Below are 24,038 nucleotides of genomic sequence, written 5' to 3' on the forward strand. Positions count from 1 at the left end.
TGGATGACTTTGGATTATTGAAAGACTTTCACACATACCGTACTAGGCTTAACCTTTCGCGTTGATTTCAACGTTCTAATGGACATTCAATGGCGGAGAGCTTAGAGTCACGTCCCACCGTCAGCGTAAAACGTGGCTTTCCATCCAATACTGCCTTCGAAAGTCAGGATTATGAGGAGCTGATCAAGGAACGATGTTGACTGGTCGCCGGCGCAGAGAGAAAAGAAACCTGGACAAGTGGCGTCCGAGTTTTATCGTATATTCCGTCGTTGGGGGCGCTTCGAAGTGTGACGTGGGCGCTAATTCAAATTAGAGAACACACCTTTAGGCCTATATAAAACAGCGCCCCTAGCGGAAAATTTCTTCGTGTATTAGATGTCAGTAAATACGTAACTACGTATACAGCGCCCCTAGCGGCAAATTTATTCATGTTTTAGATGTCACTAAATACGTAACTACGTATACAGCGCCCCTAGCGGCAATTTATGAACTATCTATTGCTTACACGAATGTCTAGCAGAATTTTATCATGTTTTAGATGTCATTAAATACGTAACTACGTATACAGCGCCCCTAGCGGCAATTTATGAACTATCTATTGCTTACACGAATGTCTAGCAGAATTTTATCATGTTTGTCAGTAAATACGTAACTACGTACTCAGCGCCCCTAGCGGAAATTTATGAACTATCTATTTGCATACACGAATGTCAAGTAGAATTTTATCATGTTTTAGATGTCAGTAAATACGTAACTACGTACACAGCGCCCCTAGCGGCAATTTATGAACTATCTATTGCTTACACGAATGTCTGGCAGAATTTTATCATGTTTTTAGGTGTCAGTAAATACGTAATTACGTACACAGCGCCCCTAGCGGCAAATGTGTGAATGATTAATATTCCGTTCATAACTAGTAAAATAATAACAACCCGTAGCCCCTAAGTTACCCACAATCCCAATCCCGTTTAAAATCGCTAACGAGTTTTTAGTGAGTAGCCCCTCGATGATTACTCGTAATCTAGACGCAACCATTAAACCCCATCCATTTTAAATCACCAACGAATCCCTATCCTTTTTAAAAGCGTCAATAAAAATCAGCAATAAAAGAAAATTTTCATTAGTGAATAGCCCCTCGACGCGCTGCCTTTAACAGTGCTAAAGTGTAAATCCTTTTTAATCTAATTAATGCATTTTAAGATCCTATATATGCCTGCTGTAACTTAATTGACAGAAAAGGAATAAAAAATGAGATTCGTTAAATCGACGAACAATTTATTTATTCTATAGTACATTTATGAAGTATAAACAAAAGTATATAGATATAAAAACAAAAAGTAAACTTCGTTGAAACTTGCTCGCGGCGTGTGATATGAGAACTTGAGAAGCCCTCTTTTATCACTGAATGGCGTCGATCCCGTCCCCTCTGCTTGGCACTGGGAAGAAGACGTGAATAGGCTCATAATGCGGCAGATGCTTGTATTTTTCTTTGAAATTAGAAAAGTTCATTTTTAACTCATTATCGACATAAACACTAGTATTAATACTTGGAATGCTTTAGTTAGCACAGAAACTACAATAAAACACAAAAACTACAATAAAACGCACAGAAACTACAATAAAACACAAAAACCACAATAAAACGCACAGAAACTACAATAAAACGCACAAAAACTACAATAAAACACAAAAACTACAATAAAACACACATAAACTAAAATAAAACGCACAGAAAGTACATTAAAACACACAAAAAATACAATAAAACGCACAGAAACTACAATAAGGGACCGTCCATAAACTACGTCACACTCTTATGGGGGGAGGGGGTTTCTAAATTTGTGACGGTCCGTGACAAGGGGGAGGGAGGGGTTCTTCGATGCGTGACGTCACATTTAGAATTGATTTTTTTACGAAGTCAGTAAGAGGCCGATTGGCTCTCTTATGTTATAGAAGAAGAAAGACAACATTCTATAGTCCACGTTACAATAATTTACCAAAATTGTTATTCCATCATCACTTAAATAGTAGAAAATTTAAGCAATTATCTACTATTTACACCTTTATATAGCCAATTTAAATAGCGCATTTAAAATAAACAGCGTAAACTCTCTTATGTCTCTGTTTATTCGCCCCTATTATTTGTGAGGATGAATCAAATCCCCCTGCCGATTGAAATGGTTTCGATTCTTTGGCAGATTTTCTAAATCTCAAGCTCGATTAGTCTGTTTACCGTGACAGTGTCGAAACCTAAAATTGTGCCCCTTTAACTAAGCTTTATGGAACTTTTTGAAGCGGAGCCATCGGAGGGTTTGCATTTCCCTCCCGCGGATTTCCGAGCCCTCTTCTAGCTACGAGGGGAGTGAATAGAAAGTATCCCCCCATGGCCACCTAGAACCAGGCTTCTCCCACAGAAAACTGAAACAAAGTTGGACGTGCAGATTCAGCGCCACAAAAGTGCAGCGTCGAAATTTGAAACGAATAGGCAGACTGGCTAGCATACCCTCCGGTGGCTCCCTTTAAAAAAAGCACATCCAGACATTAAAATTCTAAAGGTCAATCAGAAAAAGCTTAAAAGGGAAGAGAACTTGAACAGTCTGCCGAGCAAAATATTTCTGAGAGGGCGGCATATCACTCAAGAAATTAATCAAATTAAAGTTGTAAAGTAAGACAAATCATAGTGCGGAGGGGGAGGGGGTTAAAGAAATGTGACGTGGTTTTTAGGGGAGGGGTCTGAGAAAAGCGTTACGAAGCGTGATCTGGGGGGACGGGGGGGGTCAGAAAATGCTTTTTTTCGCGTGACGTAGTTTATGGACGGTCCCTAAAACGCACAGAAACTACAATAAAACGCACAAAAACTACAATAAAACGCACAGGAACTACAATAAAACGCACAGAAACTACAATAAAACGCACAGAAACTACAATAAAACACGATAAAACAGCATAAAAAAACAATAAAACATCATAGAACAACATAAACCACAGTAAAACAGCATAAAAACACAATAAAACATCATAGACACACATTAAACAGCATAGAAACACAATAAAACAGCGAAAACATACAATAAAATAGCTTAAAACAGAATAAAACAGCATAAAAACACAATAAAACAGCATAAACACAAATTAAACAGCATAAACACAAATTAAACAGCTTAAAACAGAATAAACAGCTTAAAAACACAATAAAACAGCATAAACACAAATTAAACAGCTTAAAACGAATAAAACAGCATAAAAACACAATAAAACAGCATAAACACACATTAAACAGCATAAAAACACAATAAAACACAATTAACAAACAAATAGAACAATAAGGTAACAAATTAAACAATAAACGAGCAAATAAGAGAATAATTGAATCCAAAAATCAGATAGATAAAAATTAATTATGTTAAATTGGACAAGAAAAATCTACATTCTTCACTAGAACTCTATAATCTACTTTTGATTCAGCCCTCTCGATACCTTTTAGTATACCGTCACGTGATTACTGTCACGCGCTTATTTCAAAATCAAATTAAGCCTACTTTTTTACCTCTCCGAGTGACAAGGACTATATCTGAGCATAATTTTCTGTTATTCAACGAAGGCGACGAAGATAAGATACTCATTTTCGGAACTGATCGGATGGTTGGGAGAATCTGTTTTGCTCAACGCATATGCATGGATGGAACATTCAAAGCTTCACCTACACTATTTTATCAACTCTTTACATTGCACCGTCTCGTTAAAAAAAAATATTACCTCAGCTATTTGCATTGCTACCAGATAAATCTCGCGAAACTTATGATCGTATGTTTCGCGCCATAGAAACAATCGCCGCATGAATCCGTGGTTTATCTTTCAGCCCTGCAGAATTCATGTGGTGCCATGGTGACAACGCGGATGCAAGAACGAACAATGATTGTGAAGGCACACATAACAAGTGGAACAAAGCGTTGAAGGTCTCTCATCCCGACATCTATGAACTCATACAGTTTATGAAAAGAAAAGAGGTCCATCAAGAGATTGAAATAGACTCTATAAGCCGTCTTCACTCTGTTAGACCACCTCTAAAAAAGTTTCGCGATCTTGAGAACAAACGGAACATTCTAAGAGAACAATTGGACACCGGCGCTAAAACACCCGAAGAGTTTTTGGAGGCAATAAAATAGGGAAGCCCTCAGATGAGCGGTTCCCGTATGAGCGGATTCCATAATAGCGGTCCTCATATCAGCAGTTCCCTAAATAGCGGTTTCCCGAAAAGGCAGTTTACCCGTTACAACAGTTACCGATACAGCGGTTCTCGCAAACGCGGAGTACCATTACAGCAGTTCTCTAAAGAGCAGAAAAACCGAAATGCGAAAAACGACTGTTGTTTGTTATGGTGTACGCTGTGTTATATGAACTTAAATAGAACTAGGTCAGATATGGTTAGCTTCAAGTTGATTATTTGAACCCCCAATAGTGTTAGGTTAGGTTAGGTTAGGTTAGGTTTGGTTTGGTTTGGTTTGGTTTGGTTAGGTTAGGTCAGGTCAGGTCAGGTTAAGTTTGGTTTGGTTTGGTTAGGTCAGGTCAGGTCAGGTTATGTTGGGTTCGGTTCGGTTGGGTTTTTTAGGTTTTGTTTTGATTGGTTAGAATTAGGTTTGTAATATTTTGGAAATGGTGTAACAATGTTTCGCCTTTTCCAAAATATTGTTGTTTATCTTCATTCACTTCCCAAATAATAATATTCCTTTTCCAAAAAATTACTGTTTACAATTATCTACTTCCGAAATAAAATAAGCTTTCTTGAAATATTTTCTATCCGTGTATTAGAATTGTAAACTGATACAGCCTGAAGAATAGTGCAATATTTAAGTGTACTTTAAAAACACGATCCGTTAGTAGGTCACATTACTGACTAAATGATCACAGAAAAAGGTTAGTTTTCGAAAACAACGAATACAACTGTATTGTTAAGAAATACTCGAAACTGAAGACAAACACTGCTATTTCCTAAAATAGCAGCCGCTATTTCTAAAACAGCAGCCGCTATTTCTAAAACAGCAGTTTTGAACAACGCCGCTGTTTTTTTGGAATCGCGGCTGCTATTTCGAGAACTGCTCTAATAGGAACTGCTCATACGAGGTACACCCATAAAATATGGTTTTAATTTAGAATAGTAAAATGTATACGATACTTATTTTAATTTTGGGAGAAATAAATATTTGGGTTAAAAATCATTGGGAGAAATAATTTTGGGTAAACTGGGATTGGGATAAGTAGCGTTTGGGAGAACTATTTTGGGGGAAATGGAACTAAATCTTTCCATGATCTTACAAATTTAAGCGCGAGCGTCATTTCTCCAGACTAGAAACGTCACTCGTGACGATCTATATCTATATAAATCAAAGTCCTGACTGACTGACAGACTGACTGATAATCAACGCCCAGCCCAAACCGCTTGCCCTAGAAGGATGAAAATTTGCAGGAACGTTACTCATTAGTAGTAGGCGCGTGCTAAGAAAGATTTTTCCAATCCGCCGCCATCTTAAAAATGGCGCCCAGAAATGTAAAAAAATCTTCTCTATGGAACAAATTCCGCGCGTTTCAACCGATTTCGCAAATATTTAGTACACTGGTTTCCTTTAACCTATAGACTGGTTGAATGGTCTTTCGGGTTCAATTTGTTGCCATCTTTTTAAATGGCGGCCAAAAACTTAAAACCCTTCTTTATAGAATGTTCGCGTGAAAAATAATAAAAAAATGTCCCGACGGGCTGACGGGCAACGCCGAGTGCCTTCGCTCCTATGGTGCTACAAAAATATTAGTCGAATCAGTAAAATTTACCCATTCTTTATATCATTTTGATGGTAGTTCTTATTACACGCGAGCGACGCCGCGGGTAACAGCTAGTTTGTTATATTTTTCAATTAGCTCCTCCTACTTTATATATTTACCTATTGTAATTTTAAAATCATTCGGAGGTATTTCCGTAATGTTTGACTGTGCAGACTGGTCCTATAATTAGAAGAAGAACCGATAAAAAATCACTTGATTTTCCACTTCACCCTCCCTTTAACGGATAATTCACTAGAAGGATATTTATTGTAGTAGGGATAGCGAGAGTTCGTAAAGGATGTGGCTTATTTATGGCCTTTACAATCTGGTACAATCTATATCTATATAAATCAAAGTCCTGACTGACTGATAATCAACGCCCAGCCCAAACCGCTTGCCATAGAAGGCTGAAAATTTGCAGGAACGTCACTCTTTAGGCGCGTACTAAGAAAGATTTTTCCAATCCGCCTCCATCAGAGAAAATTTGTAAATTCTTTCTGCATCCATCTTAATAAATGGCGCCCAGAAATGTAAAAATCTTCTCTATGCAACAAAGTCCGCGCGTTTCAACCGATTTCTCAATTATTTAGTACACTGGTTTCCTTTAACCTATAGACGGGCTGAATGGTCTTTTGGGTGCGATTTGTTGCCATCTTTTTAAATGGCGGCCAGAAATTTAAAAACCCTTCTTTATTGAATAATGTCCCCTTGAAAAGTAATAAAAAAATGTCCTGACGGGCAACGCCGAGTACCTTCGCTCCTAGGGTGCTACAAAAATATTAGTCATCAGTAAAATCTACCCATTCTTTATATCATTTTGATGAAAGTTCTTATTACACGCGAGCGACGCAGCGGGTAGCAGCTAATACTTTCTAAAAGGCATGTTTTGGACAAGTTGGGTTTTTTTTTATCTTGGAAAACGACTGTAAGTACTGAAAAGCTTGAATGATTTTTAGAATAATAAAACACGTCAAAACATTAAAATTTCAGGTCATTTGGATGAATAGGACAAAGGATCTGGCCAAAAAACCTACCTCCTCCCATAGAGTGCTGTCAGAAGCGCCGGTGTGACGTCACCCATGCTGTTTTCCCATAAAGAAAAAACGGTAACTGTCATGGCCGCCCATTGCTAAAGGCAGACTCGTGACGTTTAACCATGGATCTGACGTCACAACTGACAGCATTCTATAGATCTTAATGTTAACTTTGGATTCCTTCGAACTCCCCGCCTATAGTCTAAAAGTCGCACTTTTTTGGCCGATTGAATGGGCTTCTATACGGGACTTACGAGGTTACCGCCCCCTTTTTGGAGAGTTGTTCTGCCAAGGCTACGGAGCGCGTTCGACGACAGGGAATGTCAGCCACTAACTAAAGGCCGCCGACAGGTTATGGCAGCGCCCACAGAAATACCTCTCGTAAATCCCATATAGTGCGAGCAGCTTGCGTTGTCGAGTGCGTGATCGAGTGGGCTATGGCGGTAGCGCCGCGGTAGTTTCGATTTTCGAAGAGGAGACCTTTAAGAAACGCGACTCCTTATTTTCTCTCTATTTTTCCGCGAGGTGGCATTGCGAGCTGGACCGAAAAGCGCGCAAAAAAGTATATTTCAAATTCTAAGGAATCTAAACCCAACTGTTCAAATCTGAATTAAAGAATTCAACCATGAACTTTGACAGCTCGCCTGATAAATCTGACGGAGATGTTTCGCCTCAAAGAAAAAGATCAAAATCCACCATAAAGGACCTGAAAGATTCTGCAGAAAAACTGCAGCAAATGACTAAAGGTACATTTTCTTGGGCAATATTGGGAGTAAGTTCTGGTACAGTTTAACCATGGTTTAACGGGCCACTTGACAAGTTGACATAGGCTTCAACAAGTTTTGATTTTTAATTGCATTGCTTATGACTAATTTGAGAGTGCTGAACACGAATATCGAATTTATTTTCAATTTAAAAAAATGCCTGTTAAACGGCACTTATACCCAATAGGGACTTGGCAATTCACGCTTAACTCCGCCCCCAGCGCCATTATGGTATGTTTTTTTAACAGAATGAAAGCTATATAAGCCCCTCCTCCTGGTATGTTTTTTAGCACTAGTGGAAGGTAGCCTGACGTTGCATGACGTAGTACTGCCAAGTCCCTATAAAAGAAAAATTATATTTGCTTATCTAAATGATATACCCTAGGGCCTATACATAACTTTAAGACTAGGAGGATTGATACCTTTTATACCAGGAGGCCAAGCTACTTGGCGGACAAAGTGCAGTACCAACTAGCCTGGCCTCCTGGTGTAAATTTAGTCAATCCTCCTTGTATGAAAAATATGTATAGGGTATATCATTTAGATTTGCCCATATAATTTTTTCTTGGATACTACTAACCATATTTCCTAAATACGATAAAGGCGTACCAATTGAATCAACCCCAGCTCGAGCGATTAGACAAAAACCCACAGATTGGTCTAGCTCTCGCATCCTTAATTCAAATGCATCCGTCAGTCACAGGATCGGGCAAATATCACAAAGTAAGTTTTCTTCCGCGATAGTGTCGTAGATATCATTTAGATTTGTAAATGCAATTTTAATTGCACACGATTAACCATATTTCTTAACGCAGCTACTCCAATACCACTTCAATCAACCCCACAGCCAAAGCAAGGAAGTAGTCATATTTCCAAAATTTACCACAAATCCACAGATGTGTCTAGTATATTTGATCCTAATGCTTCTACAAGTCAGAGCATCCCGATTACATCATTCGTAGAGCCTTCGCTTCCTTCAAATAGTCAGATTTACGGGGAACACGAAGATGCGGCAAAATTTCGTGAACTTAAACAAAAGTTTGACGTAAGATAATTTGCTATTTTAGTCGCACGAAGCTTCTATGATTTTCTTTCACTAGGAATTGCGTGTGGCTGGTGAACATTCTGAAGAGGAACTTCACGAAGTTATTCAAGACCTATTGGAATTCGCTTTCAAACCAAACGTAGAATACGCTATTCCAGCCATGGAACTTGTTACGCAGCTTCCCTTGAGAAGTTACGCCTTAAAACTTGCGCGGGCGTTCAAGAGGGAACCTAGCAAAAGCTTCGCGCGCAAGTTCTTCAACATTTTAGGCTCCTACAATAGGTATCCCGCTATTCAAAAAGCCATGTTGAAGTTAATGCAAAAGTTGAGCTATTGGTATCGAGAGACGGGAAAATATCTGTGTTATATATGGTTTGACAACAGTCCCTTGAAGTCAATGTTTCTTCATATTGACGACGATGAGAAGCTTATCAACGAGTTCTTGAGATCATTTAACAAAGTCGTTAAATATCGTCAAGAACATCCTGTTCCCAATGAAGAGCCAATTATCACGGTTTAATACTTTTTCAGCTTAAGGGAGAGCATATTGGTTACTTTATACTTTACAGTTCAAACATGTTAAGTTTTTTTTTTTCCTTCGAATTTTAAATTACGCTCAAAAGAGTTAATAAAACTTTTTCATTTTATTGATGATGCTGATGTGGTCTAAAATCTGTGAAATGGATTGGACTACTTGGTATTTTATTTTCTTACTTTCAAAAACGTTGGTAAAATTTTCTGCCAATCAAAGGAAGGCGAAAAGGTTTTGATGTTCTCCGTTTTTTGTTGTTTGAGTTCAAATGCCGACAATACCGAAAAAATTTTAAACAAAATCAGCAAAATTAGTTACAATAAAATGAAAATGTTTCGAAAAATAAAATCAACTTGTTTGTACCCTTTAAAATTATTCAATACCATGTTCCTAAGTTCAAGTTAACAGTATTATTCATTTCATTGTTTTATATCATGGATGAAGGATGCGCGTGAGGAAATTTGTTTTCACTCTACAGGATAGGCAACTCCCTATCTCGAGCGACAGACTCTGTTACAACGTCGGTTGTCAGCACGCGCAAAGCTATTTCTCTATGTAACGTAGCTTTGTACGTGCTGTCAAGAGACAAAAAACTCGCGGATATTTTAAATCCTGAAGATCCGGAAGTTTTTTGTCTCTTGACAGCACGTACAAAGCTAGGTTGCATAGAGAAATAGCTTTGCGCGTGCTGACAACCGACGTTGTAACAGAGTATATACAGAATAAGCTGTCGTTCGAGATAGGGAGTTGCCGATCCTGTAGAGTAAAAACAAATTTCCTCACGCGCATCCTTCATCCATGGTTATATATATAAAAAAAAAACTGTCATTTTCCAAAGTTCTTAAATAGGCAAGGGTGCCAAATCCAGATGGGTTTGTTTGTTTGTTTATTTGTTTGTTTGTTTTTTTTTTACTTGAAACACCAATATTTTTCGTTACATGGAACTATAATTTTTTGTTTTCCTTTTAATTTAATTTAATGTGCAATCAATGAAATAAGTTTTTCATTTAGCGTTTTTGTTTTGGACCAAATATTTATTACAAATTTATTATTATCAACTCCCCTTTTTTGAAAAAGTTAAAAAACAAACGAAAATTTTGGTATTTTTTTTGTTTATGAATGGAATGGCAGTAAGAAAAAAAAAAAATATATTTCAAAAATTGATTTCCAAGTTGCGTTCTTTAATCTTTTCTTTTGTTATTAAAGTATTAAATTAATGTTTCGGTTTTCCCTCCAATTTAAATAAATTTCTGGTGATAAACTTAATTAATTAATTAATTAATGTACCGAAGAAAATAAAAAGCTGGTTTACCCACCCATTGTGTTGTTTTAATTTTAATGTTTAATATGATTTAATTTTAATTATATTAATGAAATTTGTTTATCTGGGACGAAAAAAAATTATTTATTTATATTAATTAAAAAAAAAAAAAAAAAAAGCTTCTCGTACTTTCCTTAATTTCGATTAAGTTAAGAAAGAATCTTTACAAATACAAGGCATAAATTATACAAACCCCCCCTTTTTTTTCCCCAACTTAATATTCACTTTAAATTAATTATTTCAACCCCCCCCCCTTTTTTCCCCAACTTAATATTCACTTTAAATTAAAATTAATTATTTCAAAGATTATGGGAATTTAATTAAGAAAAAGCAGCCAAAATTGTGGTTTAATTAATATACTTCATTGTAACTCGAGTTACAGTGGAATATAATATACAGTCCCATTTAATTATTTAATTCTTAAATTAGAAATAATTGCCACTCTTACTTATTATTAATTAGTGACGAACGTTAACTTATTTAATTATCAGTCTAATTGCAATTTAAAAAAAAAATTGGGAACATATTAATAATAATAACTACAGAAATAATGTACATCTAAATAACGTTATAATTTTCTTTTTTTTTTGATACTCTTTTAATTATCAGAAAAAAAAAAAAATCCCCACGGAAAATTAATTAATTTATACCTTAAGAAAAAAAATTAAAAATTGATAATTGATAATTTATTTTTATTTAAGGAATGAATAGAGGAGTTGGAATGGCTAAGACAGTCCCAGTCCTTCGTATTTTTTACGCCAGATATTACCTAAAAAAAGCTAAGCGCAACTTGCACAGCAATTTTATTATTTTCCCCATAGCCAATCAAACACTTCCATTCATTCCCGTACGTACTTTATAAAATCTTTTCAGATTTCTGATAAATTCCCGCGACTTGTGTAAAAAAAAAACAAAGTGTATATATATACTTCTATTAACTGAGGAGATAATTTAAGATTGGTTGGAATTAATTAATTAACTGAATTTAATTGAATTGAATTGAATTGAATTAAGGACAATTGGAAATACTGTAAAGTAGTAGTACATATTAAAACTAGAAAAACGGAAAACGGGCGTTTTATTTTTTAAATTTATTTAATTCAGCTTAATATATATATAAACGAAAATATTATTATTATTATTATTATAGAGGGGGGAAAATGAGGGAAAAGTGAAAATTTTTCTTTCCACATTTTTTTCTATATCAAACTTACAGAGTTGCGGAGTTTTGTTTTTTTGTTTTTTATACTTTTTTCCAACCGATTCAAATTTTTTTTTTCCTGTTTTTTCTTTTGCCTAAAGAGCGCTTTCAACAGCATCCTGAACCCGAAGGTTTCATTGGAGTGCTGGGATTTATCTTGTCTCCGGGTCGAATAGCGTCACCTCCAGACGTTGGAGGTCCCATACGATTCTTGATCTCCGCCGCCATTGTCATAAAAGCCTGTTCGACATTAGTAGCATTTTTTGCGCTTGTTTCCAGAAATGGAATGGCCAATTGATCCGCAAATTCCTTAATAATTTAATCGGGTTTTAGTCAAAAAGTTTCCAGGAAAAACTATTTGTACTATAAGGCAGGGAGCCCACTCTTAAATTTAAATTCCTTATAGGAAAAATAGGATTTTTTTTTCCAGAATTATAGGATTTTATAGGAGAAAAAAAATCACGTGTTTTTATAGGAAAATATAGGACTAAAAATGCTCTAATATAATACAATTTTGGGCTTAAACTATGTAGAAAAATCCCAAAAAATAAAAAATAACAAATTGGATTTTACTTTGAAAACTCAGAAGAACTTAATTAAAATATAACATAATATAATATATAAAAAATCCTAAGCGAGCTCCACAATTTCGGTCTCCATTCAAATGTGATCTCGATAAAAAAAAAAAGCTAAATTTTGATAAATTTGATGCTAAACTATACGAAAACTTCCTTCTAAGTCAAAAATATAGGATATTATAGGACCTTTCATGATATTATAGGATAATAAAGGACAGGTTCAAAAATATAGGAATTTATAGGAATTATAGGACCGCTGGGCTCTCTGTATAAGGAGAGTTCAGTTCTGATTTTGCAATGGTATGATTGAACTTTTAGTGTAACCCCCAAAGAAAGGGTTTAGCTATAGACTTTGAAACAACACCTTGAATGTGATAAAAGCTAAAAACCACCAGCAAGGGCCATTTTTATGGCAAAATAGGCAAATTTAGAATGGAGAAACCCTTTAACAACAATCTCTACACATTTACTCCGGCTTCACGCTTAATGCATACACTTCTTGATGTCATACCTTAGCTGTGGTGTAGTCTACAGCTTTTTTTCCCGTGATATCACATTTGTTACCCACAAGAAGCTTGTTAACGTTTTCACACGCGTAACGGTCAATTTCTTGTAGCCATTGTTTGACATTGTTAAATGATTCCTATCATAGGAATAATGTTTATCTTTAGTAACATAATGTTCTTAAGGCGTGACATTTTTTTCTCTGTCAATACCTGGTCAGTAACATCATATACAACAATGATACCATGAGCTCCTCTGTAATAACTGGAAGTAATTGTTCGAAACCTCTCTTGGCCCGCTGTGTCCCACTAAGGCATTACATTTTACAAAATAATTAATTATAAACACTTATATTAATTTCATCATAGACTTTAAGTATCTTACAATTTGTAATTTAATGGTTTTGCCATCTAATTCAATGGTTCTGATTTTCTAAAATAATAAATGTAAAGTTGGCTTAGCTTTTTCTTTTCCGTTGCAACATTATGTAACACTACAAGCCACTTACAAAGTCTACTCCAATTGTACTGATGTAACTTTCCGTATATGTATCATCCTATTTATAAGAATTAATTTTACAATAATGAACAATACCGCGAGATTTAAAGTCTAGTTTAAGGGTAAAACAATATAAAACTCACAGCAAAACGTAACAAAAGACACGATTTTCCTACTCCAGAGTCTCCAATCAACAAAAGTTTAAACAGGTAATCACTGTAGAGATTATAAATTATACATTTTAGTATTTCTCTACAAAATTTTCACTCTCCATAAAGCTTTACAATGCTAACATAAAGCTAAATCAACTCAAACCTAAGGAATGTGCGAGGGAAAAACTCAAATGAAAAACTATGTAACTGTTAATCAAAATTTTTCATTTTAAGAGTTGAATTCCATGGTATATACTATACAAATATACTTAATTACTATTTAATTAGTCTTAAAAGCTTAATTAATGGCTAGGACATTAAAAAGAGCCTTCATAATGGATATAAATTAGTTCAATCATTTAGAAGACTAAACAAATTCATTCCCAATTGAGATGTGTGGGACTATAAGACTGGGCCATTTTTGATTGATATTATTCAAATTAATCAAGTTAAAGTACTCTCAAGGTTGCTAAGACTATCAAATTAAATTTAATTCAAGGTTTTTTGTTCATGAATTCTTGTTTGCTAAGCTGCAAAGGCTTGTAAGAATCGACCATTATGGTCGCTACGGTTCGCAAGTTTAGCTATTTTAATCATCTTCGTATTATTAGTGGATTAATAGTTATAACTCTGAAACAACAGAATGGTCGAAAAGGGCTGGGATAGTATTACTCATAATCAGTCTTAACTACTTCACCTAGTACCGTAACTAAGTTCTATGACGCTTCAACATTTTTTCAACGCCTTACAAGGCTTCGCGCTTAGGCTTAGCGAAGTAGCGATTTGTAATTCATCTTAAATTAATCGCGATTTAACTAAACAAAAATTTAACTTACTATTCAGGATTCATTGTGGACATTTCTCTGAAAACACTTTGTTTTTACGATTTTAGGCTCTTTAATGATGATCAAACTAATTTTGGGCGTTATGTGAAAAATACGTATTAAGCTTTATTCAGTTCCCCGGAAATAAAGAATTTAACACACTCCTCTTTTCTCTTGTGTTGTGTCACATGAGTAGCTTTGCACGTTGTCGTTTGACGACCTCTGGCGGACACACTTTGAACTCATGACTAATGGCATATCAAACCAATAAAATGCGTAGAATTTGACCACGTTTACATTATGAACGCGTATTAACCAATCACGATCAAGACGTATTTTGCCTCCTTGGTTTTGCAAGCATTCAGGATCGGAAATAAGTAAAACATTTTATATCTAATTTTACTTTTTCTTTTTATTTAACACATTGTGATGTACTATTTAAACTTCATGTTGTAGTATAAACTCCCTGATCTAAAAGGGATCTTTGTAAAGAGAGCGAATAAAGCATTCATTCATTCATTTAGCTCCTTGTACGTGATCGAGTGGGCCGTGCATAAACCAAGACGTTGTTCACGTTGTTAATCCCTACGTTTCATCATAAATACTTTCTTTGTTAACGTCGTTGGTGGACCACGTTTCCAGAAGGACTACAAGTTAATAAGTATTTAGTAACTTAATCTAATTTACTTTCGTCGTAAAACTTTAACAAAATCAGGTAAGAACTATATAACATGACTTTTAAAAAGAACTTAAAGTTTTACGTTAAAATTTGAAATGTATTTTAAGAAAAATGTATAATGTACTAGGCCTTGGTTAATTCATTCCTGGTTTTTTTTTCCTGGATTTTCACAGAAATCATGCAAAACGAAGCTGGAGAATTCGTGGACCTTTATGTGCCTCGCAAATGGTAAAAAAGCGAGGAAAACATTGAATTACTATCGAAATAAGGGTGTTTTAATTTATTTTTTTCGGTAATACAGCTCAGCCAGCAATAGAATCATCCATGCTAAGGATTATGCTAGCATTCAAATTAACCTGGCAGAAGTTGATGAAGAATCAGGGCGAGTAACGGGTGAATCCAAAGCCTACGCTATTTGTGGAGCTATCAGGAGGATGGTAAGTCCTTAAAAAATATCTCCATATTATGTGTACATTAGCTTAACTTTTAAATTTCCTTTTGCTTAGGGAGAATCTGATGATTGCATAAACAGGCTAGCGAAAAAGGACTCTATCATTCCTAAGTAAGCACCTGGCATATCATTCAATTTCTTATTTATACCAAATATGATTCACCATGGATGAAGGATGCGCGTGAGGAAATTTGTTTTCACTCTACAGGATAGGCAACTCCCTATCTCGAGCGACAGAATATTCTGTATACACTCTGTTACAACGTCGGTTGTCAGCACGCGCAAAGCTATTTCTCTATGTAACGTAGCTTTGTACGTACTGTCAAGAGACAAAAAACTTCAGGATCTTCAGGATTTAAAATATCCGCGAGTTTTTTAGCTCGAGTGCACGGACCTCTAGGCCTTAGTTTCAAATACGTGTGAAATTGCATACAGTCTACTACACGCATTTGAAACTAAGGTCTAGAGGTCCGTGCACTCGAGCTAAAAAACTCGCGGATATTTTAAATCCTGAAGATCCTGAAGTTTTTTGTCTCTTGACAGCACGTACAAAGCTACGTTACATAGAGAAATAGCTTTGCGCGTGCTGACAACCGACGTTGTAACAGAGTATATACAGAATATTCTGTCGTTCGAGATAGGGAGTTGCCGATCCTATAGCGTGAAAACAAATTTCCGCACGCGCATCCTTCATCCATGGATTCACTTTGTGGTTAAGTAACTATGAAACTTACTTGAAATCTCTTTTAAATTTACAGGACCTTTTAAGAGGAGAATGCCATGTTTCCTTTTGTATATGGAGTTGTTTAAAACAATAAAGATGCTTTAAACACTTGAATTGTTATTTATTATTGGCGTTTTATTCTGAAATAAAAAAATAGGCATATGAATACATAGTTTACAGAATAGGAGGATTGATACCTTTTACTACCATCTCGATGCTATAGCGCCAGCAGCTTGCTCGTGATGCGCGTGATCAAGTGGGCTATTAAGTGCACTTTGTCCACCCATAGCCCACTAGATCACGCGCATCACGACGCAAGCTGCTAGCGCGAGCAGCTTGCGTCGTGACGCGCGTGATCGAGTGGGCTATGGTCCACCGGTTAGCTTGGCCTCCTGGTGTAAATTGTATCGATCCTCCTAGTCTGAAAACTATAGAGTGCTGTCAGTTGTGACGTCAGATCCAAGGTTAAACGTCACAGTCTGCTTTTAGCAATGGGCGGCCAAGACAGTTACCGTTTTTCTTTATGGGAAAACAGCATGGGTGACGTCACACCGGCGCTTCTGACAGCACTCTATATATTAGAATTTTAGGCCGTTATTTATTGATTTTAAAACTATTTACCATAACATGCTCAAGTTTTGAATTTTATTATTTCATTATTTACAACGAAACAACACGAATCTTTTTTTTAGTTGGGTTTTGTTTTTAAAAAAAACTAAATTGTACAAAGCCTTGATTATTATTTTTCTCTCATCACTCTTCATTCCTTTAATATATTATTATATACCCATAATTCGAAAAAACATTAATTTCCCAATGTGGGAAAAAGGTTTAAACGAATCTTTTATATATATATATATATATATATATATATACTCTTTACCTATTATAATAACAGTAATTAAAATTAACTACTAAAATTCTAAAACCTAACTTGGTCGGTGAATATAAAACTAAAAGCAATAAATCCTAATAGCCAAAACAAAGTAACTTACAAAATTTCAGCGTGTGAAAGTTACAATATTTTGGTTATAAAGGTAAAACTTGTCCTCTAGAGGGCAGTATATATATCTGGTCCTATTTTGCGCGGGAAATTCAAATTTACCGAAAGCACGATTGCCGGTCCGTCGCTGGTAATTAAAGGTCAGCCGGCGACCTTTGGAAGAAAATTAGGGCAAGCAATACGTAAAATTAATGAATTATATATATTTTTTTATGTATGTAAACTAATTTTTAAACTATCTTTGGTTGTGTAGTGTCTAAACAAATTTTAAAGACCATATTTTAACAGTTAATAGAATAAATAAAAATTTAGCTCTGTAATCATTTTCATTCAATAAAAACTGACAAAATGTTGTACTTTAAAAAACCTATAAATTAAAAATAGTGGCAAGAGCACTTAATATCACGAACAATTATATAATACTCGATTCAGGGCCTTAGAGTTTTCTTATTTAAAATTTTAAAGTTATAAACTCTAGGGCCTCATTCTCCTCACGGCGGCCATTTTTTTTTAATATAAAGTGGGGGTAAGGTGATAATATTTTCCTTTTTAAACTGGTTACGTTTTCCACGGTAAGCCAAAATTAATATAGAAAGTGGACCCTAATTAATTGTTTCTAATTCTACATTTTTTTTGTTACAGTCTCATAAAACTGATTATTTGTTCGATAAATTTTGTTTCTTTTTTGTTTTTTGTTTTAAATACAAAAACACATAGACCCCCTTTTTAAATCTTTTTAGTAACAATGTTAATTTTATAAGATAGGACTTTTTTTTATTATTTTTAGGTGGAAATATGTAAAAACAGTTAAGATACTTTTTGTCAATTTTTTAATTTGTTTTCGTCCTTGGTGAGCGTTGTTTTTGTATTTTGTTTTTATATAATACCTATGTACAATTTGATATGAAATAGATAAAGTGTGGCGTGGGTGAGCATTTATTTTAGTTTATTTATTATTTAAACTTGTGCGGGTTTAAATTAAAAACCATTTTATCCCTCTATTTTTTTTCATTATTTTGGTTTAGTTTTTATTTTTTTTTTTAGGTTTTGTGTTTCTTTTCTTAAAAAATATAAAGAGGGAGGAGGGGTCATACCGTTGTGATACTCCATGATTTTTTTGAAGTACCAGTGGCGCCGTCTTCGTCGTGGCTCGTCGGTAATTCCATTTCGCTACTGTCCCCTTCCGTGCTACAACTTTCGGATACCCTGAGTAAGGCCCTTTCGCGATGATAGGCTGGGTTTGACGCGGCGTCCTCGACGCTTTTTTCCCTCTTAGTCCTCGGGTTGGTCCCGACCCTCGTGTCTGTCGGAAATAGCCGTTGAAGATTTTCCGGTTTATCTCCGTCGTAATCAGTCTCGTCTTCTTCGCTAATTGGGGCGCGTTCGAATTGTAACCCGCTACTGGGTCGGTAAGGGACGAATGGTCTGGTGGTCGCGCCGCCTCCCGGTACTAAGGCACTATCGTCCGTGCTGGAGCTTTGCGACGACTCCGATTCCGAAGCGTCCGAATGGCCGCGGTGTAATTGACAACCGCTGGAATGAGCGCCGGGGTAGCCGCCGCGCAAAGACACGCTTTCGGCCGTGGGACTAAGATCGTAAGGGCTAGCGGAAGCCGTCGTCACCGGCGGTTCCACCAAATACAAGTGACTACTCCTAGGACTACCTTCGAGTTGTTGCAACTCTAATGGCGGGAAAGAACCCGTCCGAGAATGCGGGCAATGCCAAGCGTGTTCGTGCACCCCGAGACCCCCTAAATGGTGTCCGCCGCCGAATCCCGGAATGGTTCCTCCACCGCGCGTGACGTCAGCGTGATGGCTACCGTCGCTATCCGAAGCAGGGTCAAACTTATCGACGGTGGGCATCAAAAGAGCGTGATCCAAATCCTTCCAATCGCGGTGATTGGAAGAACTCTTGTCGATTTGAGATCTCATACGTCGGATTCTCTCGTGACGTTGCTCCATCGTTTCGTTAGTAGGAAAGGCGTCCGAACAATACTCCGTATCCCCCACAATTTCGGGCTTCAAGAAAGCTAAAAGAAACGGCGCACATGTGTAGGCAAAAGACCTATTAATTATCCCCGAAGATAGTCAAACACGCGAATAATCTTTAAAAAACGCAACTTACACTTGTAGGAATTGCTTCGACTTCTAAATTTGTTATCCTGTAATGAACAAAAGCATTACGACAAAAATCCATGCCTAAAATTAGAAATTAATTTACATAATCATCGGCGTCAGGATCTTCGTTAGTACACGTAAAACATATCTTATTTATCTGTAAATAAAGGCTGATTATTCCGCGACCAAAGACTTAAAAAGAAAATTATAATAATAAATTATGTTGAATTTTATTACATTTTCGCTCAAGAGCGTATAGGATAAAAACACAACGACGCCCTAAAGATAAAAATAATAATTTAGTTACGGAAGGCGCTAAGCCTAATGGTGTAACACTTACTAGTAGGCAAGAACTAAAAGCGAATATATATTTAAAGATGTCGTCGTCAAAATTTATGTACAATATGCTCGAAACGGAGACAAATAATAGATTAACCAGTAGTACTAGCGAACGATGTAACAAACTCGCTCTAAAAGTTTCATTTTAGATAATCGGATTATTCCAAAATTAAAAGAAAAAACATTTTGACAAACTTACCTATTTCTTGCCCTTCTTCTATGATGCGTTTCGGCTTTTTCGTGCCTTCTTAATTCGGCTTTAACCGTTAAAAATAATAATACTTGTAACTGCAAGAACGAAAGAAATCAAAATTAAGTCAATTTTTACTAAAAAAAATAATAAAATTGTCAATATAAATAAAACTTACTAAAGATACGATAAAAACAGATGTAACGTAGGCGTAAAAATAATTAGTTTCGAACTTTAACCACCAACTGAAAAATAAAAAAAAAATAAAAATTGTTAACTTCGTAAAAGTTCAAAACCTGCCTCGCTCATCTTGTTTGCGATATACCTTTGGAGCCGAAAACCTTCTAAAACTTGAGCCGCTAATGTTGCTCCAACCACTATTAGTGGAAAAGCTGTAAAAATTATTTAAATAAGCATTAAATAAAATTAATTTAATTTAACTTCGTTTAATTTTGGTATTTACCCCAACCCATGGCGGCAATTTTGAGCTCGGGATATCGGACATTTCTCATGTCGACAAACTCAATATAAACTGTGAGTCCCATACAAAGCTGCATACAAAATGCTGCCAGTAAAAAGAACTGGATGATGGAAATAACGTGTGGAAAATATTCCTTCGTTAGCGATTCGTGGAGAGCTTTGAGCATGGTGCCATACGCTCCCAGTAGAGCGATGCAAATTTGAATTTTAAGAGCGGTAATGGCTCCTTGAATTTGCCTAAATGCGCAGCAAAAACCATTATTATAACACAGACCATCATGTATTTAAAATATTAACCCCTTAAAAAGACAATAAAACGCTTTATTTATTTATTTACTTTTTTCCTAGAAATTAATTCCTTAACCAGGAATTGATTTATTTAAAAGGAGTAGGAATGAAAAACACGCCTCAATTCATGACCCTCTCCCGCGTTAAGGAGGGGTAGGAAAAACAAGGGGCGGGTCTTATTTACCAAGGCGACTAAGGTAAGGTGCCGTTTGCGTTACTAAAGTCATTTATTTATACGCCAGGAGGGGTGGAGATAAAGTGTTAATCATTCCAGCGTAAATAAACAACTTTGTCTATGGTATAACTAACGGAAAATTAATAAACGAATGTTCGAATTTTAAACTAGTTTATATACAAGTACAGTATATAAGATTGTATTTTGCGTTTGATTGTCTCTTTTAAGATTGAAATAGAATTTTTAATATTAAAGGGAATGTTACCTCCAAAAAATGATAAGTATAGCTAGGGTTAAACAGAGAAACAAGGCACATATAACGCAGCCAAGACCAGCTATAATCTCAAATCCCATTCCATCCATGTGATCTCCCTGCAAGAATAAATGTTGACCAAATTTGTTTTTGAATATTTACACGAAATGTCCCAAAAATTAACATAAATACAACGAAATATATTTCCTAATCCACATTTTAGAAAGTGGATAAATTCATTATTCAAAATATCGCTATTTAAATTTATAGATCCGAAAGCACTGTTTCGTTAAAATAAGAGGTCACATCCTTTTGACGAAAGTTTAAGTTTAATAACTTTTTCACACTATTTGTAGCTTACACTCCAAAATTTACCCCAACTCGTTGAAATACCCTAACGAATAATTAAAATTCTACGAGCTATTAATAAATTTGAAGTGATTTGAGAGTTTATTCAGAAACTTTTAAATGTCATTATTATTTCACGAACGCGCAAAAAATTAACATTTTTCACGCTAGACAGAGCGTGAAGTCATGTCTGGTTTAAATTTTTGCCACCATACTTCAGTGATGATATAATTCTTAGTGCAATCACTTCTAATAAAAACCACGCTTTTATTGGAAATTCATAATCAAATTTTACTCGAATCTTATGAAATTACTTAAGAAAATTCATAAATTTTCAATAAACAAAAATTCAAATTGAGAATTATTATTAAAATTAAGAGATGTATTTGAAACGATGAAACATTTTCTCCTCAAATCAAAGAAATCTGATCCATCATCTCTCATCACCCAATAATTCATCACTCGATGGGTTCCCTTCCCCTCGTTGGTAGAGCAAAAAAAGAAAAAGGCAAAAGGGAAGTACAGAAAGAGGAAGAAAAACCGGAAATAGATGGAAGGATTTATTAATTATCAATGATGTGTGGTAGTCTATATACCACGTTCTTTATAAGAAAGACAAGGAGGAGACAGAGAGAGACCGGAGGGTGGGCATCAGACGGGAATGAAGAAAACAATGACGAATTACACGAGGGCGGGTAGAAGAAAATCAGAGGATTCACATCAACAGCAACGTCAACAAGCTTACCCTATCCTAGAAGCGATAGTCAAGGATTACTAGCGGATCCCGCTATGGATAAAACGCGCGCGAAGGAGCATTATATCTGTTGTGTTGTGGGGAAAAGTAGACCCTAAAGTGAATCTGGCAAGACTCGTGAGAGCCGCTTTGAGGCGCAAACTAATGTCCGCGTTAGGGCTTCCCCTTTCCCGATCTAGCGAGCCAACCAAAGCCATTCGGATCGATGAGGCGAAGAGAATTTTCAACTACCCCATTCCTCGAGAAACGGACGGCCTTTCGCCTTGAATGGGATAGGATGGCTCGAGATGAGAGTGAGTTTATTCTCTCCCTACTATCCTTACTCCCTAGCTCGAACCAGCTGGATAGTCAGCAGCCACCGAAAGAGCTATCCAGAGCGTTTGCGCCTTTCGCGAGCGACGTCCTCGTGCAAAACCTTATTGTTGTTTCTCAGTACTGCCAGAGAAAAGCGGAGCGTCTTTTCGGATAAATCGACTCTCTCCTCTCTCTCTCACGCACATCGCTCTTCCACGAGAGAGAGCGGGACGATGCGCTCGTGTTCAATTTAAAGTAAAGTGGCAAGTTATCTCGCATTATGAGCTAAATTATATGCAACGATATTTTTGGGGGAGTATAGTAGAACAATTATGGATTAAAATTTCCTGGAGAATAGGTAAGGAGGAAGCAACTCAATAAAGCTATGAAAGAAAAATGACTTTATACAACCGGTAATCGGTGCACAGTGGATGGGAGATTGATTAGCTCCATCAATTATTCTTATATCCTCCGTGGAACTGTGTTCCAACTAATTTTAACAATAGGAGGTTTAAGAAAATGATGGAAAAACCAATAAGACAACGTCAAAAGTACAAGTTTTTCGGTTAATTCCTTGTTGTTAAACTAAATATATTCAAGATTATTATATAGTAGTGGGGTCTACTCTGTAGTCAAATTAAGTTTAAAACAAGTACTCCATATATTACAGGATATATTAATTTTTATTTTTCTTGTTCTAAACGCTAAACAGGGTCTGGTCACTTCTCGAAAGATTAACGTGAATTCAAGCTGTTCCATTATCTATCTCTTCCCCAGTCCTCATTCACCCCCGCTTCATCCGGAGACCAAGCATCCGAGCGACCAAAGGTTCATCCCTTGATGCGCCGTGAGAAATACCAGGTATTTTCTATAACCGGTGAGAGATATCACGAATGGGGAAGAAAGGAGAGTGAGGCGTGCAGTTTTGAGGTGAAGGTTCAGGAAAAATTACATCCTACGAGCAACTACCAACACGGATGGGACGCGTACTTTCTAGACTAGCAAATTTATCGCCTAACGTTGAAACTCGACGTGCCCTACCAAAATATCTCGTTAAAAAAATTGGCTAGACTACGTGCCGGAATTATTTTGATTTTTTCTTTCTCAGTGTTGCGGGAGAGATAGTATAGACTTCCATGAAAGCACGCGGGATAATCATTGACAAAAAAAGAGCGGGAAAGATGTGGTGGGTACTACGGGAAAGGGGCTGGATAATTTCCTCGAATTTTGGCAGGAAGAAATTTGAATGTTATGATTTTGAACCATGAATATTTGAGTTTGAATTCCAATGAGTTAAAATCAAGTTTTTAACAAAGATTGTAAAAAGAAGAGGAGTATAAACTCGCTTTGGACGTTTCCCTCTCAATTTGAATTGGTTGAAATATGGTGAACCGGATATTACGGGAGAATTTAAACAAATAAATAAATAATAAAAGAGAGGACTCAACGCCTACTTCTTTATACCCACAGTTCAATATTCAATAAATTTATGAAATATAATACAGATTTCTATACATAATATAATATAATTGAGTTTTCTCCGATTTTCATATTATTAAATTTCGGCAAAATTTGTAAAGTAGCCAACCTCTCGACCTCAAAGCTACGGGTTATAAAGGGGGATGGAAAATTTTCCAAAATTTGATGTTTGTACCAACGTACTTACCTAATTGGTT

At 36.0% G+C, this 24,038-nt stretch overlaps 4 protein-coding genes and 1 long non-coding RNA gene across 11 annotated transcripts in view; 2 read left to right on the forward strand and 3 right to left on the reverse strand.

The window, feature by feature from the left end:
- Positions 1-1,254: 1,254 nt before the first annotated feature.
- Positions 1,255-4,035, reverse strand: LOC149674031 (uncharacterized). Its single transcript, XR_016366991.1, has 2 exons — positions 1,998-4,035; positions 1,255-1,487 (listed from the first exon to the last, which is right to left on the reverse strand). It is a non-coding gene; the product is annotated as an uncharacterized LOC149674031 (long non-coding RNA).
- Positions 4,036-7,387: 3,352 nt separating this feature from the next.
- On the forward strand, positions 7,388-11,583 carry LOC149674032 (uncharacterized). The gene is made up of 4 exons (XM_089839862.1): positions 7,388-7,594; positions 8,216-8,335; positions 8,428-8,657; positions 8,713-11,583. The coding sequence occupies exons 1-4, from the start codon at positions 7,474-7,476 to the stop codon at positions 9,175-9,177; spliced, it is 936 nt and encodes a 311-aa protein (XP_089695988.1). The 5' UTR covers positions 7,388-7,473; the 3' UTR covers positions 9,178-11,583.
- Positions 11,584-11,736: 153 nt separating this feature from the next.
- Rab1 (RAS oncogene family member Rab1) lies at positions 11,737-14,446 on the reverse strand. Its single transcript, XM_089839863.1, has 7 exons — positions 14,280-14,446; positions 13,435-13,507; positions 13,302-13,349; positions 13,178-13,225; positions 13,006-13,101; positions 12,801-12,932; positions 11,737-12,020 (listed from the first exon to the last, which is right to left on the reverse strand). Exons 1-7 carry the CDS (start codon positions 14,300-14,302, stop codon positions 11,820-11,822), a joined length of 621 nt encoding a protein of 206 aa, XP_089695989.1. The 5' UTR covers positions 14,303-14,446; the 3' UTR covers positions 11,737-11,819.
- A 375-nt stretch (positions 14,447-14,821) lies between these two features.
- Positions 14,822-16,235, forward strand: RpS21 (ribosomal protein S21). 2 transcript variants are annotated; one of them, XM_089839865.1, is made up of 5 exons: positions 14,822-14,982; positions 15,120-15,174; positions 15,248-15,383; positions 15,453-15,553; positions 16,097-16,235. In XM_089839865.1, the coding sequence occupies exons 2-4, from the start codon at positions 15,125-15,127 to the stop codon at positions 15,510-15,512; spliced, it is 246 nt and encodes an 81-aa protein (XP_089695991.1). In that variant the 5' UTR covers positions 14,822-14,982; positions 15,120-15,124; the 3' UTR covers positions 15,513-15,553; positions 16,097-16,235. The 2 variants fall into 2 exon arrangements, with proteins under 2 accessions (XP_089695991.1, XP_089695990.1); XM_089839864.1 differs by having other exon boundaries at positions 15,453-15,508; positions 16,156-16,235.
- A 502-nt stretch (positions 16,236-16,737) lies between these two features.
- Positions 16,738-24,038, reverse strand: part of LOC149674035 (uncharacterized) — a 111,614-nt gene continuing 104,313 nt past the window's right edge. For all 6 annotated transcript variants that reach the window (XM_089839868.1, XM_089839871.1, XM_089839872.1 and 3 more), the window contains 10 exons: positions 20,979-21,085; positions 20,234-20,487; positions 20,096-20,162; positions 19,949-20,015; positions 19,780-19,868; positions 19,582-19,711; positions 19,479-19,520; positions 19,345-19,398; positions 19,249-19,285; positions 16,738-19,153 (listed from right to left, as the gene is read on the reverse strand). In XM_089839868.1, coding sequence (XP_089695994.1) covers positions 18,213-19,153; positions 19,249-19,285; positions 19,345-19,398; positions 19,479-19,520; positions 19,582-19,711; positions 19,780-19,868; positions 19,949-20,015; positions 20,096-20,162; positions 20,234-20,487; positions 20,979-21,085 — 1,788 coding nt within the window. In that variant the 3' untranslated portion in view covers positions 16,738-18,212. The remainder of the gene's footprint in view (positions 19,154-19,248; positions 19,286-19,344; positions 19,399-19,478; positions 19,521-19,581; positions 19,712-19,779; positions 19,869-19,948; positions 20,016-20,095; positions 20,163-20,233; positions 20,488-20,978; positions 21,086-24,038) is intronic.

The sequence above is a fragment of the Phalangium opilio genome, unplaced genomic scaffold, assembly GCF_054372755.1.
Source record: "Phalangium opilio isolate 3A_F unplaced genomic scaffold, DU_Popi_V2 ptg000048l_1, whole genome shotgun sequence".
Classification (NCBI taxonomy): Eukaryota; Metazoa; Arthropoda; class Arachnida; order Opiliones; family Phalangiidae; genus Phalangium; species Phalangium opilio.

Bases quoted from the DNA above. Each gene is read 5' to 3' on its own strand.
- LOC149674032 (XM_089839862.1), top strand. From the start codon at position 7,474: ATGAACTTTGACAGCTCGCCTGATAAATCTGACGGAGATGTTTCGCCT. The intron at 8,336-8,427 runs GTAAGTTTTCTT...TTCTTAACGCAG, and splicing joins GATCGGGCAAATATCACAAA to CTACTCCAATACCACTTCAA. The intron at 8,658-8,712 runs GTAAGATAATTT...TTCTTTCACTAG, and splicing joins AACTTAAACAAAAGTTTGAC to GAATTGCGTGTGGCTGGTGA.
- Rab1 (XM_089839863.1), bottom strand. From the start codon at position 14,302: ATGTCCACAATGAATCCTGAATA. The intron at 13,508-14,279 runs GTAAGTTAAATT...TAATCTCTACAG, and splicing joins TCCACAATGAATCCTGAATA to TGATTACCTGTTTAAACTTT. The intron at 12,933-13,005 runs GTATTGACAGAG...TTCCTATGATAG, and splicing joins TATATGATGTTACTGACCAG to GAATCATTTAACAATGTCAA.
- RpS21 (XM_089839864.1), top strand. From the start codon at position 15,125: ATGCAAAACGAAGCTGGAGAATTCGTGGACCTTTATGTGCCTCGCAAA. The intron at 15,175-15,247 runs GTAAAAAAGCGA...TCGGTAATACAG, and splicing joins CTTTATGTGCCTCGCAAATG to CTCAGCCAGCAATAGAATCA. The intron at 15,384-15,452 runs GTAAGTCCTTAA...CCTTTTGCTTAG, and splicing joins GTGGAGCTATCAGGAGGATG to GGAGAATCTGATGATTGCAT.